This window comes from Ylistrum balloti, unplaced genomic scaffold, assembly GCF_031769215.1.
Source record: "Ylistrum balloti isolate Yb309-2 unplaced genomic scaffold, AGI_CSIRO_Ybal_v1 Utg370072, whole genome shotgun sequence".
Taxonomy (NCBI): Eukaryota; Metazoa; Mollusca; class Bivalvia; order Pectinida; family Pectinidae; genus Ylistrum; species Ylistrum balloti.
The window spans coordinates 108,551-130,008 of NW_026782113.1; the positions used below are offsets into that span (position 1 = coordinate 108,551).

A 21,458-nucleotide genomic window follows, 5' to 3' on the forward strand; every position below is an offset into this window, starting at 1 on the left:
TTTTAGTTAATCTGTCTGGAGACATCTCTAATAAGTTTCATGTTTCAAAAAATATCAATACAACAGGGAACAAAGTGATAAAACGGAACACAATATACATTGTTTACAACTGGTTTCCGATGACATATGAAATGACACCTTGTCTCGTAGACTAACGTTTTTGACGAGAATTCAATCAGACTTGAGCACGTGGGTAACATTTTATTTGAATGCAGTACCGTGTTATTGGTTTTCTTATAGATATATTACTTATTTTCCGAATAAATGCTCGCGTAAAATATGAATTACAAATACTTCTAGGAAATCTCCTCAATGTGATTTATTTTTTTATTCAGGTTTCAAGATTCAATCAAAGATTAGGCGTAAAGGAGGTGACAACACAAAATACTGAAAAAATATGTTTGAATCATACCAGCCGACATGTTGGCGTGCTTCTGAGTACAGGCATCTAGAATGTCCAACACAATAAATAAAAAAACACATGAGATATACGACTATTGGAAATCACAGATCTAGTACGTCAAAACCCCGTTGATGGTTACGAAATCACAACGAACCAGGTCTGTTCTAAAAGTATGACACCACAAAAATAGATGATGACGTCATCTATAGACACTTTGTACGTGGGTTCTGTTCGAGTAACTAGAATCAGCCTTGTCGAGATTTAGTCAGCATGTTTCATAACCATCAATATCATTTAGGAATACACTTTTCCAAGACGATTTGCTGAATTACACAAGCCGATTGTGTTTAAGTTGACGTGTACGGTATGTGTTATTATAGGTTCCTAAAGCTAAATTTCAAACTTGACCCATTTCTTTCGATAATGTTCACAAGCTTGACTTTTCAAAATATGTCAACAAGGTCTTATGACGCATATTTCAATTTTTTGGTGTGGCCCATTTTATGATACTTTGCACAAAAGTGACTTTTTTTTTCTTATTTTAAAAATACCGTATGCTTTTCACAAAATAAACTCAATAGAAGCACTAATGCCTTTTTTCTCTCGGCCATTTTGTAGATTGTTACAACTTCGAATAAAAGAATAATGAAAACACACGACTAGAATAATGTATACTTTGAGTTTCCCTTCAGACAATCTAAATAGTAGTAAAAACACGAGTGAAAATATAGGTGAACAAGGATTTTAAAGTTCGTAGTTAATATAATAAAAAGTTAAAGATGACGATTCGTTCACATTTTTTCAAAATGTATACAAACAGAAGTTGAAAACTGAATAACTTCCAAACTAATCATGCTAATTTTTACGATCAAAAGGAATTTCTAATATACGTCACTGGTTGGGCGAATTCGGCTCTACAAATGATCGTGGTCGAAATCACCTCTTAATGATATTGAATTTCAACCGGTTAACTAGGTTTTCCTACACACTGGTGGTTATATAATCCACAGATGAGTATTACATGCCAAACTGATTACAGGTACGAAGTTTTATAAATATGTAAGTTTCCTGTTTAGCTAGTACAAAAGACATTGATGGTCCTATTCCTAATGTGTGTTCATGAGTTAGGTTCATTCCCTTTTCTTTCACATGGACTTTGTTCAATCTGGTTTGATGGCGGATGTTTTCAGTAAATGGACCGAGATTGTGTCGCTGAAAGCGTACAGCTGACTCCGACTATAAACCGGCTGCCGCTGAAGGAATATGCCGATTATATGTTTTACAACGTGTCTGATCCCACACATGACTAACATGTAGATTTAACGTAACGCCACCTGCTGGGACTTAAGACATATTTATGTTTAATATAAAGACTAATTGTAAACGTGAAAACATTGACACACCTTCCTCTGTCACAGACATCGTGGCGGAAGGGAACAAGAGCGAACCTAACTTTGACTACAGTAAGTGGTAACCTGACTAGACTCCATCTGTAGCTACAATATATACCTGGATAAGACAACCTTACTGTCATACATAAATATTTACATTTATCTGCAATAAAAATTCAGGATTGGAATTCCCTTTGAAATTCGTTCATGAATGACCTGGTTGTTTAACAGCTTGTCCATCATCTTCAGGTAAAGCTGAAGTGTCTGAATGAATATATGGCTTTTGTCATATCTTACACCTAACCTGGTAACCTCTTGTCTATAGGCCCTAAAAAGGCCAGTCTGAACCGCTTTTTTGAAACATGCCTAAATACTTGTACCAGGTTTTATTTTGCATACAAACAATGACCATACCAGAACGTACCCTAGTTTTACAATTCTACATACAAACGACCAACATTCATACACATGAACTGGTTCTGATAATTCTACATACGAAACGATCACCATACATACACATGAACTGGTTCTGACAATTCTACATACACACGACCACCATACCTATATACCAAACGACCACCATACATACACATGAACTGGTTCTGATAATTCTACATACAAACGACCACCATACATACACATGTACTGGTTCTGATAATTCTACATACAAACGATCACCATACATACACATGGACTGGTTCTGATAATCCTACATACAAACGACCACCATACATACACATGAACTGGTTCTGACAATCCTACATACAAACGACCACCATACATACACATGAACTGGTTCTGATAATTCTACATACAATACAAACGATACCAAACGACCACCATACATACACATGGACTGGTTCTGACAATTCTACATACAAACGACCACCATACATACACATGAACTGGTTCTGACAATCCTACATACAAACGACCACCATACATACACATGGACTGGTTCTGACAATTCTACATACAAACGACCACCATACATACACATGAACTGGTTCTGACAATCCTACATACAAACGACCACCATACATACACATGGACTGGTTCTGATAATTCTACATATAAAACGATCACCATACATACACATGAACCGGTTCTGATAATTCTACATACAAACGACCACCATACATACACATGAACCGGTTCTGATAATTCTACATACAAACGACCACCATACATACACATGGACTGGTTCTGACAATTCTACATACAAACGATCACCATACATACACATGGACTGGTTCTGATAATTCTACATACAAACGACCACCATACATACACATGAACTGGTTCTGATAATCCTACATACAAACGACCACCATACATACACATGGACTGGTTCTGATAATCCTACATACAAACGACCACCATACCTATATACCAAACGATCACCATACATACACATGTACTGGTTCTGATAACTCTACATACAAACGACCACCATACATACACATGGACTGGTTCTGACAATTCTACATACAAACGACCACCATACATACACATGTACTGGTTCTGATAATTCTACATACAAAATGATCACCATACATACACATGGACTGGTTCTGATAATTCTACATACCAAACGACCACCATACATACACATGGACTGGTTCTGACAATTCTACATACAAACGACCAACATACATACACATGAACTGGTTCTGATAATCCTACATACAAACGGCCAACATACATACACATGAACTGGTTCTGACAATTCTACATACAAACGACCAACATACATACACATGAACTGGTTCTGACAATTCTACATACAAACGACCAACATACATACACATGAACTGGTTCTGACAATCCTACATACAAACGACCAACATACATACACATGAACTGGTTCTGACAATTCTACATACAAACGACCAACATACATACACATGAACTGGTTCTGACAATCCTACATACAAACGACCACCATACATACACATGGACTGGTTCTGACAATCCTACATACAAACGACCACCATACATACACATGAACTGGTTCTGACAATCTTGATTATAGACACATGTAACAAAACTAAACAGATTTAGAGTCATCGTCTTTGTGTGATGACTACTATGTATTTACATTGTCGTATTATTCCAAATTGTGTTGTCAGTCACATACCTTTTCCGTCTACTTCATCCGGCTTGCCGCTGGATCCGACGCCATTTTTATTTTCCGTATGTCGCTCGCTCTCGTGCAGCCTTTCGCTGACCAGGCGGTGACGCTGTTTCTGTAGTTTGACTTTGGCTGGATGTTTCCGGTCCACCATTTCCTGGGGGTCTGGTCGGCGGTAATTAAAAACGTTCCCCATCTGAAAATGCGATATTCAAACCATGGTCAGTATACATTCTGGTAGCTCTCTTATAGAAAAAAACTTTTAAATATATCCTGCAGAACGTGATTTAACCAATCAACGCCCCCCCCCACCCCCTCCTCACCGAAAAAAAGCAAAAAACCACAAAAACAGTAGTAGAAAAAAAATAGTTGAATATGTACCTAGCTCGTCAAAGAAATAATGTCTAATTACTGGTATTTGACAATTTAAATAAAGCATTATATTGTAACAAGTATCCTTTCCAACCGGATCCGGAAGTGTTTGTGTACGACTAACAAACTCGAGAGTGTCATCGTATAATGAAGTTAGATCGAAATACAGATTCACCTTAGATATTTCGCAGGTTTTAAACAAGACACCAAGTTAATTGCTGCACGTGACAATGTATCGGATTATCAACGACCGCTGAACATAATGTCATATCTGACAAGTTAGTTTATTATCTACATATTGGACTGGACTTTGTTATGTCACGGCAATTTGATATTGTTTTTAATTTTTTATTTTGTGTGGCGTTCAACATTGACATTCACATTTGACCTTGGGACCTGAAAACCAGTTTCAAGCAAAGCATTTCAGCGAAAGGTTTGGACGTCAACAGAGCGTTTACTATGCTCCAGAAAACGTGATATTACTCCGCACAGAACACGTTCACTTAGAGCTTCTATTTGTTACGCGTCACCATCCATAATCTCATGTAAATTAATGTTTTGTTGAAGCACAACCTCACGAAAATCCACCACCTCACATTAACACAAACAAAAATTCAATAAAGAATTCTTGAAGCATGACCTGACAGGAAAAAATACCTGACTAACCTTTTCCCAAACAGAACACTTTCAATAAAGAACTGTTGAACCATGAGAAATGTAGTGGAGTCATATCATGCACGGCAAACGTGTCACGCACTTAATATTTCAAAGGACACCATTTATATTCTGTACTATAACGATAAAGTATTGTTTCAGCAGCTTTTGTCTTGTTAAAAGAATAGGTTATCAGGTCGCACGTTCGATACAGCAATCGCCTATCACTAAGTGATCGGGGTTCGATTCCTGATCTAAAATGGGGAGATATGAGGTCCCAGTCAGGTACAAAGTTTTCTGACACACACACACACGCTTTACCTAGTAATTTCATCCGGCCATCTACACTGATCAAAATAAATCGATAAACTTGTTTTACATTCTTGTAAAATAAAGTTTCGATTTCTTGAATTAAGGACAGCTTGAACCCCCCCCCCCCCCCCCCCCCCCCCCCCCCCCACACACACACAAACATACACACACGCACGCACGCACGCACGCACGCACACACACACACAAATTGTCAGAAAGGTCAATGTAAATCGTATCAGTATTTCGCTTTTCTTTGAAGCTACACTGAACACACGGGACCAAGATTCTCCGTTTCTTCAACTCACCCTTCCGACAATTTTGAGAGTTGATCGTTTTCAATTTGACTAATTTTTTTTCTTACTGCAATAAGATCATAGTTTAAGAATAACATCTAACCTTGCCCTTTGACCCAGTGACACTGACCTACAGACAGGCAATATCTGGCTTGTTTGATGAGTTAATAATTACAAAGAGCGTTAAATTGGTTTTGCACACCACATGACGGTCATGCAGTTTATCAAGATAGATCAACATTCTTTAGAAATCTTCCCCACATCCCAAACGATGGTAGATATCCACACAGCGGCCAAGGTCGCTTGTTTCCGCACGAACAAACCAAAAAGTCAAATAAGTGCCGGTGCTTTGCTTCCAGAGAGGCTAACATAAAACTGTACCAAAAAGAACAATTGTGGAATAGATAATCTTAATTTACTAAACAACAATGACTGAAAGCAAAATTTTATATAATTTTAGCGGAACCGAAATGGCTCGATCGTCAGCGACCGGTTAGCTCAACTGATAGACTGGCCGTCAAAGAGTTCGGAGGGCCCTTGGTTCGAGTGTTGCTCTACATTTTCCCGATCCTGCTAAAAACTGATGTCTGTACCCAACACTTGATTTAAGGTAAATGCTTGACTAGGAAATATCCTAACCTCGAACAGCCGAACAGTGGTCTTCGGGGGCGAAGCTTACAATGAGGACGGATGTATGTAGCGGAATGCAACTGGATCGATCGTTGACGAGTAGGTTGCTCACTTGGTTGAGCGTAGAGTTCGGAGGGTCTCTGGTTCGATTCCTGGTCTGCATTTTCCGCCCCGCGCCTGGTTGAGTTCGGAGGGTCTCTGGTTCGATTCCTGGTCTGCATCTTCCGCCCCGCGCCTGGTTGAGTTCGGAGGGTCTCTGCTTCGAACCCTGGTCTGCAATTCTCCACCTCGCTCCGTGATGAGTTCGGAGGGTCTCTGCTTCGAACCCTGGTCTGCATTTCTCCATCCCGCTCCGTAATGAGTTCGGAGGGTCTCTGCTTCGAACCCTGGTCTGCAATTCTCCACCCCGCTCCGTGATGAGTTCGGAGGGTCTCTGCTTCGAACCCTGGTCTGCATTTCTCCATCCCGCTCCGTGATGAGTTCGGAGGGTCTCACGATCTGGCCGTGCATTTACAGCTACATTAACTTTGATATCTCTTCGTTCGTATATTCTGGTTTTGTTCCTATTGTACATATCAATGTATCTTAATATATATTGTATCATTCAGTTTTCGTATTAAAACTCCGGTGTATAGCTGAAATCGACACAGGTCAGAAAGTAGTGGTATAACGGGGGGATTGATACAATTGATTGTGATAATAAATGGGAAAGTAATGCTGAAATATATGGTATGCATTTATTGTGTACACTGCCATTATACCTAAACAGAAAGTGAGATTGAATAAATGCCAAAGTTATAGGTTATGGCAATTAGTTCCGACGGAGTAAATAAACTAGTGTACAAAATCAATGCTTCACCTCAGCGATAACGCACCACTGCACTCAATCGCATGGATCATGCATAATTTACACGGTGTTTAGACCAAAGTAAGCGCTGTAGGGTATGAATACGATAAAGCACTACTTTGAACTCGTGTTTGACAAAAAATGATATGGTCTAGTGGGAAGTTTGCCTAATATTAGAGAAGGATAGCGATATAAAAAGCCGGATTCATTCATATCCAGTCGTGGTAACGCGACAAACAATGCTTTCTAATACATCACGTGTACAAATTATACACGTTTCCAGAATATACGATGTATACAAATTATTAGTACTAAATGAAAATCAGTGAAAAAGATATATTATGATAACAAGGCCATTCCCGTTCATAACCGGAAGTCTTGCTTAGCTTCGACTGTGTATAGTCAAACTTGTGTTTACAATCAAACACATCCACAATTAATTACAGTCAGTGATCTCAATTACATGCACACTTTATACATACCTTAATTAAGAACCTGTCGTCAGGATTAAAACGGATGGGCGAAAACATTGCGTGACAAATATCTCCATCTGTACTTTGATAAATTACATTAGACAGTACAAACTTAGACACGAATTTCCGTGAACTTGTAGTGTGGTGAAAGCAGAGATATCTCAATATATGTTTGTAAATTTAAAGGAAATACCACTCTCTCTGGATACTTCAAAAATTCTACCAGCAATTATGTTTTTAATAATTTATTTCTAATTAATTTCTGGACTTGCTGAAAGTACATCAATTGTTTCAAATTCCAGCATTCACAGGAGACGCATTGTGCCCTATTGGTTAATTGATAATACATACAATGTGCATAAGATTTTTGTACAAAAGACACACAAGTAAATAACATCTTTAAATACAAATTTAGAATTAGACACGGTAGAGTCAAGGAATGAATTAAGCTGCATCATACAGCTGTTTCGTCCTTCTAGGACTCGTCATGCTACATCATACAGCTGTTTCGTCCTTCTAGGACTCGTCAGTGATGCTACATCATACAGCTGTATCGTCCTTCTAGGACTCGTCAGTGATGCTACATCATACAGCTGTTTCGTCCTTCTAGAAATCGTCATGCTACATCATACAGCTGTTTCGTCCTTCTAGGATTCGTCAGTGATGCCACATCATACAGCTGTATCGTCCTTCTAGGACTCGTCAGTGATGCCACATCATACAGCTGTATCGTCCTTCTAGGACTCGTCAGTGATGCTACATCATACAGCTGTATCGTCCTTCTAGGACTCGTCAGTGATGCTACATCATACACCTGTATCGTCCTTCTAGGACTCGTCAGTGATGCAACATCATACAGCTGTTTCGTCCTTCTAGTACCCGTCAGTGATGCTACATCATACAGCTGTTTCGTCCTTCTAGGAGTCGTCAGTGATGCTACATCATACAACTGTTTTGTCCTTCTAGGACTCGTCAGTGATGCTAAGGGTCAAAATTCTGAAGTTTAGGAGGTGGCTGAGGAAAATAGACACAGTTGTTTTGGCTCCAAGCTCTATCATAAACTATTGTATCAATACAAAATCTTTCGAAAGAAACTCTCGATAATTTGGATGTTAATTATGAAAATATTCAAATCTCAGTGAATATTGTATCTCAACAATTTGACTGTTGAATAATTATAGAACGACCACCAACGCTGGTTGTAGGGCGGCAACACACATGTGTGTATGTACCTGGTAGGCCACTGTGTACTTAATGTGCGTAATTTTCATCGGAAGGCACGCTATTTCGCCAGTCAGAAAATATATAGCATCTACATCTTTAACATTAAAGTATTGTACTTGCTTGCATAGTTCATAACACATAATTTTTATCGCTTACAAATGCGTGCCATTTATCTTCATAATAACACGCGAAAATTGGGTAGAATTTTTTTTAAAAATTTCAAGACATCTACTGACCGGTGGTTTTAAATTTTGATATGAACCAAGGTACTTTCATAACTAGCCATAAACTACTTTAAAAAATTAAACTGCTACACATGTGATTTATTTAAGGATTGTGGATATGAAATACATTGTGGAATGTGTCTTTTGAGCTGAATGCTTTGCATACAACCCTGTATGTATTATTTTCCGTGAGACCGTTGTTAAACTACACTCAGTCATAATACTATGTTCTACACATGTAAAGACATTTACCTTAGATTCATCTTGGCCCATGATTTCCACGTCAGTGAACTCAATTCACACTCACTGATTTATGTGTGTAATCTGTCCCAGTGTTAATCACCTCCTTCTGTAGTTTCACTAGAAATCAGCTGATGTGACTATATACTGTCCTCTAGTCCCGCGGTGGATACCAGCTGATGTGACTATATACTGCACTCTAGTCCCTCGGTGGAGATCAGCTGATGGGACTATAGACTTTCCTCTAGTCCCGCGATGGATACCAGCTGATGTGACTATATACTGTCCTCTAGTCCCTCGGTGGAGATCAGCTGATGGGACTATAGACTTTCCTCTAGTCATGCGGCGGATACCAGCTGATGTGACTATATACTGTCCTCTAGTCCCTCGGTGAAGATCAGCTGATGTGACTATATACTGCCCTCTAGTCCCTCGGTGGAGATCAGCTGATGTGACTATATACTGTCCTCTAGTCCCTCGGTGGAGATCAGCTGATGTGACTATATATTGTCCTCTAGTTCCACGATGGAGATCAGCTGATGTGACTATATACTGCCCTCTAGTCCCTCGGTGTAGATCAGCTGATGTGACTATATACTGTCCTCTAGTCCCTCGGTGGAGATCAGCTGATGTGACTATATACTGCCCTCTATTCCCTCGGTGGAGATCAGCTGATGTAACTATATACTGCCCTCTAGTCCCTCGGTGGAGAGTCCCTCGGTGGAGATCAGCTGATGTGACTATATATTGTCCTCTAGTCCCTCGGTGGGGATCAGCTGATGTAACTATATACTGCCCTCTAGTCCCTCGGTGGAGATCAGCTGATGTAACTATATACTGCCCTCTATTCCCTCGGTGGAGATCAGCTGATGTAACTATATACTGCCCTCTAGTCCCTCGGTGGAGATCAGCTGATGTGACTATATACTGTCCTCTAGTCCCTCGGTGGAGATCAGCTGATGTGACTATATATTGTCCTCTAGTCCCTCGGTGGGGATCAGCTGATGTAACTATATACTGCCCTCTAGTCCCTCGGTGGAGATCAGCTGATGTAACTATATACTGCCCTCTAGTTCCACGATGGAGATCAGCTGATGTGACTATATACTGCCCTCTAGTCCCTCGGTGGAGATTAGCTGATGGGACTATAGACTTTCCTCTAGTCCCTCGGTGGAGAGCAGCTGATGTGACTTTATACTGTCCTCTAGTCCCTCGGTGGAGATCAGCTGATGTGACTTTATACTGCCCTCTAGTCCCGCGGTGGAGATCAAGTGGATTGTGTCCGTTGACTTTACTATATACTCCCTTTAGTCCGTGTGGATTGTGTCCGTTGACTTGACTATATACTCCCCTTAGTCCGTGTGGATTGTGTCCGTTGACTTGACTATATACTCCCTTAGTCCGTGTGGATTGTGTCCGTTGACTTGACTATATATTCCCTTAGTCCGTGTGGATTGTGTCCGTTGACTTGACTATATACTCCCTTTAGTCCGTGTGGATTGTGTCCGTTGACTTGACTATATACTCCCCTTAGTCCGTGTGGATTGTGTCCGTTGATATGACAACAGACACACGTTTAGCATAAAGTCGTAAACGCAGTAATTGATATAATTCAACAAAAAGTTCGTCAAAGATGAAGCGTCTCATGACATCTACCTGTCACGTGATGGATAATTCCGAGATCAAAACAACAAGTCAATCAATACTAGTCACTGTCAACAGAATTCTTGATGACTACGCTGACTTAAAATTCTGTTTACGCTTTCCTGGCATCGTTCGGTTAGTACGTCATAAAGAAATCACATTTCTACCCGAAATGACATTTCTACACGTACGTAACTGATGTTTGTTCTGTAAATTGAAAATGATGTTCTGTCCTCTCGTATTTGAAGCCACGCGAGTAGTTATATGACTTTAAATACACTACCGTGTAAATAGACATGAATTATGATCGATTGCCTAATTAGGTTTCCAAGCTTTCTAGATATTTCCGATAATGTGCAAATGGAATACACGCATGAATGAGGAACACGGGCTTCCAGGTGAAATCTCAAAAAAAATAAATAAACAGAAATAAATAAAAAACAAATAACATCACACTGCTTTATTTCATAATTGGATAAAAAAATAAAAAAAACCCCGAAAAACACCTCTTACTTCCTTTTTCAATTCCTCCCTTCAAGAAGCTTAAGATCCAAGCTTTCTGTAACCATGGTTTGCATGTAATTAATAATTAATTTTGAGAGGAACACGTGTTTATTACAGAAAATAAAAAAACCCAGAGAGGATTGATGTTACTGAAACCACACACATTGATAAACAGTTAGAATCCGCATTCAAATAGACTGAATCACACAAAATGTTGTTACAGAGAGAATTCTCCGAAACGGTAAAATTATACACGCCGTGCTTACATTGTAACTAGTCTCGACTAGAAAAATAAAAAAATATTTCCCAATAACATCCTGTACAAGCGTGTATATCAGTGTATGTACTACATGTAAAATGTTTATTGTGTAAATAATGATTGGTCTACTGTATGAAAGTTGAATACGAAAACGTGACATTCCACGAAAGAAAGAGGTCCGGCATTCAGATTTGTACATTGGTGTAACATTCCACACGTACAATTTGTAAGTCCCTGCCAGACAGTACAATACATACATGTATGCACGTGGTGACCTTCTGTCTGTCAGCATTTGAGCACAGCTGATTCCCAACAGGCTAATTCCGGAAATTATCGTATTAATGCAAGGAAACTATCTGTAATTGAGTGACAGAAGTTTTATTTTCCGTTGGCATTAACTAAAGCTTATTCTGGTCCTATGTTACTAACCAAATTACACAGACAAGTCGCCGAGGGGTAGTGTTCATGGAATTCAACAACGATAATATCATAGATGGACTTAAATCATGACCTCAGGGATGGCCTCTATTCTTAGTCAATTTAATTGTTCTCGTTTGGTTTATTTCAACGTTTGACAACAAACCTGTCCTTTTTTCTCCTTACGGCATATCATACAATGTACAACGATAAACAAAACACAACAGCGACATGTCAAATTTTCTAAAAGTTGTCTTTCCTGCAATAAAGAATTATCTACATGTATGATGTAACATCTGGATTGGCACTTACGTGTGTTAAAAATAAATAAAATACTACGTCATTGTTTTGTGTTTGAGACACAAATGTATTCCGATCGCCAAAAACATTTTTGGTATTGATTTTCGTCGATCTGCCCACAATGCAATTGTTTGTTTTAAACACGTTGTATATTTGTATGTGTCGTCATTTATAATTATTGAACAGTTAAAAGTTGGTCGCTAACTATAAAAAAAGATCTGCTCAGCTGTCGGCAGGCCTCCTGGGACAGGAATGAATAAATGCTTATATCACAAACCTAACTTCAGCCCGACATCACAAAATCATTCTGACATCATAAAGTCTTACTTCAGTTTGACATCACAAAGTCTTACTTCAGCCCGACATCACAAAATTTAACTTCAGCCCGATATCACAAAGACTTATTTCAGCCCGACATCACAAAATCATTCTGACATCACCAAGTCTTACTTCAGTCTGACATCACAAAGTCTAACTTCAGTCTGACACATCTATCCCCACTCCCTTCAAATCTTTCAACTTTTCAACAACCTCACTGTATAGTAGAATTGTATATCTCCCCTACTCTCCTACCTGCCTCTCCCACCATCATAAACCATTTGGCATTTATCTAAACATATTTTCGTTATGAATAAATCAATTGTAGAAACATTATCACTTGTTTACAGGTGACGAAATCAATGTCTGGAATACATGCAATGTAAACACTGTTTAAAAATGGGACGGTGGAGATGTAGGCTATTATATATAAAAACCACCGTTAAAATGCGACTTCATTGAAAGCACAGATATCGACGTCAATGAATTGTCACCTGACCCCGCAACTATTATGTACATTGCATGTAGTTGGCCAAAGGGTATTGAGAACTTAAGCATGGAAAATTATGCAACCCAGAAGTTGATACGACAATATAACACGCTCTATGGTGTCAGACTTATTTTCGATAAAGTCTTTTGGCACGAGCTAGATTTTAAACCGCGATCCATTTCAAATATATTAAATATTTTATAGAACTGTAGAAATTAGCTCAATTCAAACCTTGTTTCGTCTATTTTGTACGATAGCCAATAGTCACAATATAATCACGGTATGACGAGCATCTGTACATGTGCAATTTATGTACATTTCCTCATTAAATTGACCCCTGCGTCGACAAGTTCACTGCATTATCAGCGCGGGCACTTGTTACGTGTCAATCTGACGCAAACTGGTTAGGAGAAATTAGGACACCTGCTATTTTATGATCGTTTACAGTTTTAAAAAGCTAACAACTAACGATATTTATTGTTATAGCAGTTATAGGTCATCGTAGTTTTGATATACAAATGGATATACATTTGTAATCAAAACTCTTACGGAAATCTTACCGGTGCATATTTGCATACACACAGATATGTTATTGATGAGTGTGAGGAGGATACAATCTTAAGCTTGACCAATTCTGCTAACTTTCCCTTTAAATGATTAAGAACATTGAAATTTAAATAAACGTATTGTAAATGTACTTACATTTTACGAAATCTTAAATCCGCCTGTCGTTTATCTGCTATCCCACGTGTTGCGTTGATACTATATACAATAAAATGTATACATACTGCGCATGCGTTTTCCCAGTAAAATGCTAAAGATTCATCGTCTGCTTGTGAGTTATACTCCCGAACAGGAATATCGTCTGTAGTAGCGTCCCGAACCGTTCACAAAGATAATATGGGTACAGTGCCTTGAGGCGCCGGTGAATTACTGGGACATCAAAACCCACAAAATACCTCAAGGGGCCCTTCCCAAAACACCTGTATGTGTGTAGTCTGGCCCTTTCGATTAAATTATAAGACTTATCTCTCCTGTAAACTTACAGTCTAAGCTTAGAATAACTCGACCGAGTAAGCACGTGGTAGGAAATCAGATTCCCAGACGGTCAGGTAAACAACACAGTATCAGTGCAGTATGGAACGAGAATTTGACACGGTTATATATACGGAAACCCATAAATGCGTGGGATTGGCACACCGCATGGTCTGTATGCCAGTATGAAGTAGTGCATAACTAAGATCGGTAGATAAAAAACGAACTAGATGAGCTCCCAGGTCTTCCATATTTGCTGTCCTATCCTAAAACCGATATTCACAAACACTTTTTAATAATGTACACAAGCAAGCAGACAAGGTCATACCGGTAATAAAAAAAACTTCCGTTGAGTTGGTCAAGATTGTGAGAGGTCAGAAACTGGGCATTCGTATACAGATGACAGGTTTCAGACACAATGAGATACCTGTATGTTAAGAGTCACGTGATGGGAGTTAAAAACAGTGATGATGATGATGATGATGATGATGATGGTGGTGGTGGCGTTGGTAGTGATGGTGGTGGTGGTGGCGGTGATGATGATGATGATGATGATGATGATGATGATGGTGGCGGTGGCGGCGGCGGTGGCGGCGGTGGCGGTTGCCAGGGTGGTGGTGGTGGTGGCGGTGGCGGCGGCGGCGGCGGCGGCGGCGGCGGCGGCGGCGGTGGTGGTGGTGGTAATGGCGGTGGTGGAGGTGATGATGATGATGATGGTGATGATGATGATGGTGGTGGTGGTGGTGGTGATGGTGGTGGTGGTGGTGGTGGTGGTGGTGGCGGTGGTGGCGGTGGTGGTGGTGGTGGTGGTGGTGGTGGTGGTGGTGGTGGTGGTGATGGTGGTGGTGGTGGTGATGATGGTGGTGGTATTGATGGTGGGATGGTGGTGGTGATGGTGGTTGTGGTGATGGTGGTGATGGTGATGGTGGTGGAGGTGGTGGTGGTGGCGTTGGTGGTGGTGGTGGTGGTGGCGGTGGTGGTGGTGGCGGTGATGTTGGTGGTGGTGATGATGGTGATGATAATGATAATGATGATGATGATGATGATGATGATGATGATGATGATGATGATGATGGTGGTGGTTGTGATGGTTTCCGTGATGATGATGAAGCGTAAAGAACAGCAAAATGTCTGCGTGCACTAAATATCTCATTTAATATACTGTGATAAAGTTGATTAAATCCATAACTGCATCACAGATATAGGAGACCTGAGATGATACCGACCTTTACACTAGTGAACGGATTAGACAAATGGAAAAAGAGAGCATTTTTGTTACAATTGAATCAGAAATCGCATTAAAGACATAACAAAGTGTTTTAATATTAGATTAATCAATGATTGGACTGACCAAACAGACAGGTAGGCATTAGACAAACAACGAACCACTTCTAAAGCTGTCGATACATACACTGGGGAAAACTAACTGTTGAATTTACCCCTATACATCACAACTATTTAACAGGACTGTCTGCAAAGAACGCGTGAGATAACATGACATTTACACTGTCGTAATTGCAATCAAGTAAAGGACGATTTTAAAACTATACATCGTGACTTTAACGGAACAAAAATCAAAATGTGAAATGACCATTAAAAAACACAGAAGGAAACGTGAAATAACAGACTTAAGCCAGAAAGATTGTGTCCCCCAAGACCACGAAACGATCTCAAGCATAAAGCTGTCTAAATGACCTGGTCAATCACGAATAAAGTAGTGACGTCACGTGTGATTGGCAAAGTAGATACCTCAGGTTAAGATTGTTTCTCCAGGCATGCAGGTATAATAATAGGTTATACTGAATTGTTCGTAAAGCTGTTTCCTACTTCTTGGACTATTCAGTGATGTTTGGGAATAATACTTATTTCAAATTAGGTCATTATCATACTGCTCTAATTGGCCTATCAATCATTTTAATCTATACAAATATGTTAATAAAAACAAAAAAAGAAGAAGAACAACAACAACAACAAACAACAACAACAAACAACAACAACAAACAGCAACAACAACAACAACAACAAACAACAACAACAAACAGCAACAACAACAACAACAACAAACAACAACAACAAACAACAACAACAAACAACAACAAACAACAACAACAAACAACAACAACAAACAACAACAAACAACAACAACAAACAACAACACATACGTTTGTAGAAAAATTTAAAGAAAAATAAAAGTATTGATAAAACAGACAACGTTGTCATGCTGTGATCTCGTACCCGGTCACGAGTGTAGATTTAGAATGTCGGAACATTTTCTCGCGTCCACGTGTGTCAGCAATTTATACAAGTTATTTTTAGCAAGTCCGATGTTCTCTCATACGTGACGATTTTATAAAGCAATTTTACCATTTAAATGTAGTATCCCTTTACACAGCAATCACCGACAACTACTAAATAACATTCTATTATCTAATTATCAATCACAACCAAAATACTGTGTGCTGTCATTTATTCCGGATATTTTTGTAGTCAGCCAGGTTCATTTTGTGTCATGTTAGAAAATATCACCCGTTTTCTGGGAGGAAGAAATCAACTTATTTGCAACAGGAAAAAACAGATGAGAATTTCAGGCTAAGTAATTGGCAATAGATTAACCAATATGCCCATCGCTTCTGTTTATCCAATCAAAATGAGCCGATTCCAATTTTTCTGTTTTCTTCACGACAATTTAAACTTTGGTCAATTGAGAATTAATTAATAAATGATTAATGAGATTAATATCACACTCACTCCTAACTACATTTGTTATTTAAGTGACTAACTCTTACTTATTTATCTATTTATTCATATATTTTATCTATTTCTCTATTTTATTTATTTCTTTGTTTTGTTTGTTTGTTTTCTTGTCGGATTGGGTGGTTATTATTATTTTTTTTTTATTCTTTAAAGAAAATTGAAATTTTGTCCTTCGATCGACATTCACACTGTACTCCCCCGCCGCTTTTTGTACTTCCTTGGTCTTTATCTATGTCGCTTTCGTTATTTTGATTTGGTTTCGCTTTAAACCAAATAACCAGTGATCATACATTGGCGATAGTAAGCAGTGTGAAGAAATTGGAGAAGCGTTTGTGATCTGCTGGGAAACAAGACAAAACAAGTTACAAGTAGGGGCATTGACAGGTGGGCCAAAACAATCACCAACTAGTGGTTTTAACAGCTGCCTTAGAGGTTTTTTAATAGAGACAGACACAGGGTCAGTGCATTCATAAAATGACATTTATAGCAAAAGCGCTACCAGCATCCGAATCAGTAAAATTTTGTTATAGTCATGTACCATAAGGCAAAAGATAATCGAACCGAAGACATTGGTAAAAGAGCAGATGTTGTCGATATTACGAGTGCGTAATGTTTTCATATCTACTGGTGGTCGCGTAGCGCTGTGTTACAACCTGGACGATCACAGTACGAATCTTCGACCGGTCATGAAAAGATATGAAGAACCTAGCGTATTACGCGGGGTTTCCTGCAGGTATTCATGTCTATTCATACAGTGAGACCTCCACACGGTTCCATCTGAACTGACAGGAGTGTTTAATGTAAGCTGATATTTACTGATATTTGGTCGAATGGGAGACGGTGTCTGCTGGATGCTTGATTCAATAAAGCCTTGTACGTGCATTCATAGTCGAATCTGATATTAATGAGTTCACTAATACTGTACAGACACTAAAGGAGATCAATAGTTTTACTCCAAACATGTTTGTCGCAGATCTTACCGATTTAAAACAATATTTCAATGACAGCAGTTTTACAATGTCGAGAGATCTGATGCTGGAAAAGTCTTACCACTAGTGGGTAAGGTTGGGTAAACTTCAACCATGTTTGTTGTGGAGGTATATTACGACCAAGGCAGGTCCACAGACTGAGCATTTGAATTCCACCTGCTAGTGAAATGGTCTTAAGGGATGACTAACTTCAGGATCTTTATCACTATTATGGTAGGGAAAGGTTTGTTCACATCACGTGTTTATCTATGAGTGTAGTGATATTTAGCCCAAATGTAATCTGGACAAATGATGTCGAAAAACCGTGGTCATGACGTCACTCACAGTGTATATCCTTGGTGAGATCCTGCTTATATATATAGAGAGAAAAGCAGTACACGAGATACACTCCAATACAGATCCAAACAACAACCACAAATAGATACAAACAACAGCCACAAATAGATACAAACAACAGCCACAAATAGATACAAACAACAGCCACCTGTTACATATATGAGCTAATCCGAAATCGGTGGAAAAGACAATGAGTTTAAGGGCTAACGAAAAAGGCGGAAATGTAACTCATCTGCCATAGAGGACGAAAATTTCGCAGGAGGGGAAGTCAACATTAATATTGATTTGAACCTTGGAGTCAATTCAAATTTAGAATTCAAATAAAAAAATGTAAAAAAACGTTTGCATTATCTTCGACTGGCCTCTGACAAATTAGTATTGTCGAAGAAGCAACAGCGAGAGAAAATGGAACGAAATCGATTTTGTGATCATGTTGTGAAAGCTTACGTGAACTCTTTCTTGTGTCGTCGGATAACCAGAGGGTGTGATTTTGGGTGCGGTCATTCAACAGGAATGTGTGTACAACTATGTTCAAATATAACGAGAATACGCGAGAGATGACGAGATTATGGGATACAGATACAGGCACAACAATCCTGTAAAAAGTCATTTATTTAATATACAGATTTATGTCATCTAGTGTGAATATTTATGTGTTGTAAAGCATTTTTTGGAGAGGACTTGATTTAAGTTGGAAAACTTGTGCCCGATCTCCATTGCATTTATCTGACAAAATAAAAAAAAAAGTGTTTAAATCAAAACAACCCTATTTTGAATCTTGCATTTCCCAAAAAATCTTTTTACCTCGACCTCGATCAAAGCTTTTCTGTTATTCAGCTTGTCATCGGTGTTAGTGCCTAACAGTATGGAACAATTCAGTGTTAAATGACATCGTATACATTTTAAATTTATCATACCGATTATTTAATTTTGTATCGACGTTCGTCCGATTGTGTCTTTTATCACTCAAGCGGTTATCAAATATATGACAAAGCAGCTAGTCTTTATGGCTTTGATGAATCAAGTCTTTAGTGGTTTTGGCGAGTCACCAAACATGGACGATCATGATATTGACATAGCTTATCGTCGCCTGATTTATGAACTTGTATAATTATATTACCTTGTGCTGACAGCTCGTATACGAAATTTCAACTTGTGTCCATGACTATATTTATACAAAAACCTTAGATATGTAATACTTTCCAACTTATAAATGTCTAACATTGTTTGAGCGTCTACGGAATCAGCAAACATGACAATTTGACTAACAAATGCTGAATATCACCCTCTTTTGAATAAAATTTAATCACCAATCGTGCTTAGCCACCTTTTAAATAATTTCACGTCTGCTTTTCTTCAAATCTCTGTTGAACAGTATTAAAACACTAACCTGCTTTAAAGAATATTTGAAAACAAACCTCGGTTGCATAATTTTTGAACACTATTAGTGAATAGAAAGCAAACACTGCATAGTGTTGTTAAAGTATCCAAAGAGAATTATAGCTCTAAAACAGTGATTCGTCTGTAAATCGAGCGTTGTTAGTTTCGTAAAACGTGGTGTAAAACGTTGGGAGGGCGAGATTCTCCTGAACAATGGCTTTTGTGAAGCATATATCAAACATTGTGCAAGTCATTCAGTTGAATATGTGGTATATATATTCGAAGGTTCAAACGATCGCACACATTCACTGTATTCCTAAAAGAATAAAACCTAGCCATTACACACGTGACTCGCATTCCTCAAACAAGTTTATCTAATTATTGCCCAAAGCATTGTCAGCTTTACAATCCGGTTCATACATAAGATATTATGTATAAACTCGATTTTTCGACATTACACACTGAAAATTCAGAAGGACATACATATATATATTTGATGCTAATGAGATTTATCATCTTTTATGATCAAGTATGTGAGTTTAACAGGAAAGATACAATTTAATCAAAATTAAGGTCATGAATCGTCATAGTTTATAAATAGTGAAAAAAAATTTAGTCACATTCCTGTAGCGATGTCAGTCATTGTGTGTTTTATTTTGCTGTATGTAGATGATTCTTCCACAAAATGAAAAATATCGCGTTACCAAATCCTCGGAAATCTTATACACAAAATACTGCTTATATTCACAAATAAACTGCATATATACATGAAAAAAAAACAAACAAACTGACACTTGAATGTGGCTACAGATATTATCATCACTTCATGTTCACTACCTTACAATGTTATATCAACCTAATATACCAGCTGAATGGGTTCGACACATATGGTTTCCTATATACCCTAATAATGTCTCGTTATCTGATTGTCAGTGAACGAAATATTGAGGTATTGAATATATAAACACTTACTTTTGTCACAAGACTCCTGAAGACAAACGTTACTAGTTCTAGGCTTGTTGTAAACAACATCCATAATGAGAGAACGTATTCCAGCACCATATTGCTGTTCTCACAACGTACACACACCTGACCTGGTATTAAACTCCGTACAGTAAGATTTCCGTTTGAAAAAGACGTTGCACCGGAGCTAAGGCAGTGTTCGCATTTGTGCCTTCTTTTAACAAGATATCGTCTCCTCTCGTTGTATCAGTGTTTTATAATAGAGAATTCTTAACTGCAATTTAATAGATACAGTATGTCGAAATTGTTAAAATCCATTCGAACGGACGCCCCCGTGTGTTTCTATTCATTATTCATTCCGTATACAAGTGCTGTACCTTTGCCACGGTGTTCCAACAATAACATGACGAGTTTTTTAAGCGGTCGTGTATTGGACAAACCAAGTGGCAGTGTTTTGCCTCTTACCACCTATGTCATCCAAATGGGAAACGCCTTGTTTGAGTGTAGTTAACTGTGCGTAACGTTACTAATACATTTATACAACTGATAAAAGTACTCACCTACAAACTAACAAACTACATAAAATGCATGTATATACATGTAGGTCAAACCTTCACGTTAGCTTAAAATAATATATACAGACAAAACGCGAACCATCAATAACTAACATATGATAAAAGCTAAAAATAAGATTAACCTTTACCCATACATTGTGATTTAGATTTGATATTGTATGGTAATAATGATCTTTCTTTTGAAACAAACTCGAAAATTTTTTTGAATGTCCAAAACTTTATTAAATCTAATAATAGGTTCACTTGACGTCATCCGCCAAAACTACCCTCTCAATCCTCTCTCTCTCTCTCCTAAAA

At 38.4% G+C, this 21,458-nt stretch overlaps 1 protein-coding gene across 3 annotated transcripts in view; it reads right to left on the bottom strand.

The window, feature by feature from the left end:
- Positions 1-20,685, bottom strand: part of LOC132549645 (uncharacterized) — a 50,338-nt gene extending 29,653 nt beyond the window's left edge. The window contains exons 1-3 of one of the 3 annotated variants that reach the window (XM_060213597.1): positions 20,596-20,685; positions 3,935-4,124; positions 413-448 (exon numbers count right to left, since the gene is read on the bottom strand). In XM_060213597.1, the coding sequence (XP_060069580.1) occupies positions 413-448; positions 3,935-4,124; positions 20,596-20,685 (316 nt within the window). Of the gene's footprint in view, positions 1-412; positions 449-3,934; positions 4,125-13,831; positions 14,255-20,595 lie in introns of those variants that run through there. The other 2 variants (XM_060213599.1, XM_060213598.1) reach the window with 2 other exon arrangements.
- Between the last annotated feature and the right edge of the window lie 773 nt (positions 20,686-21,458).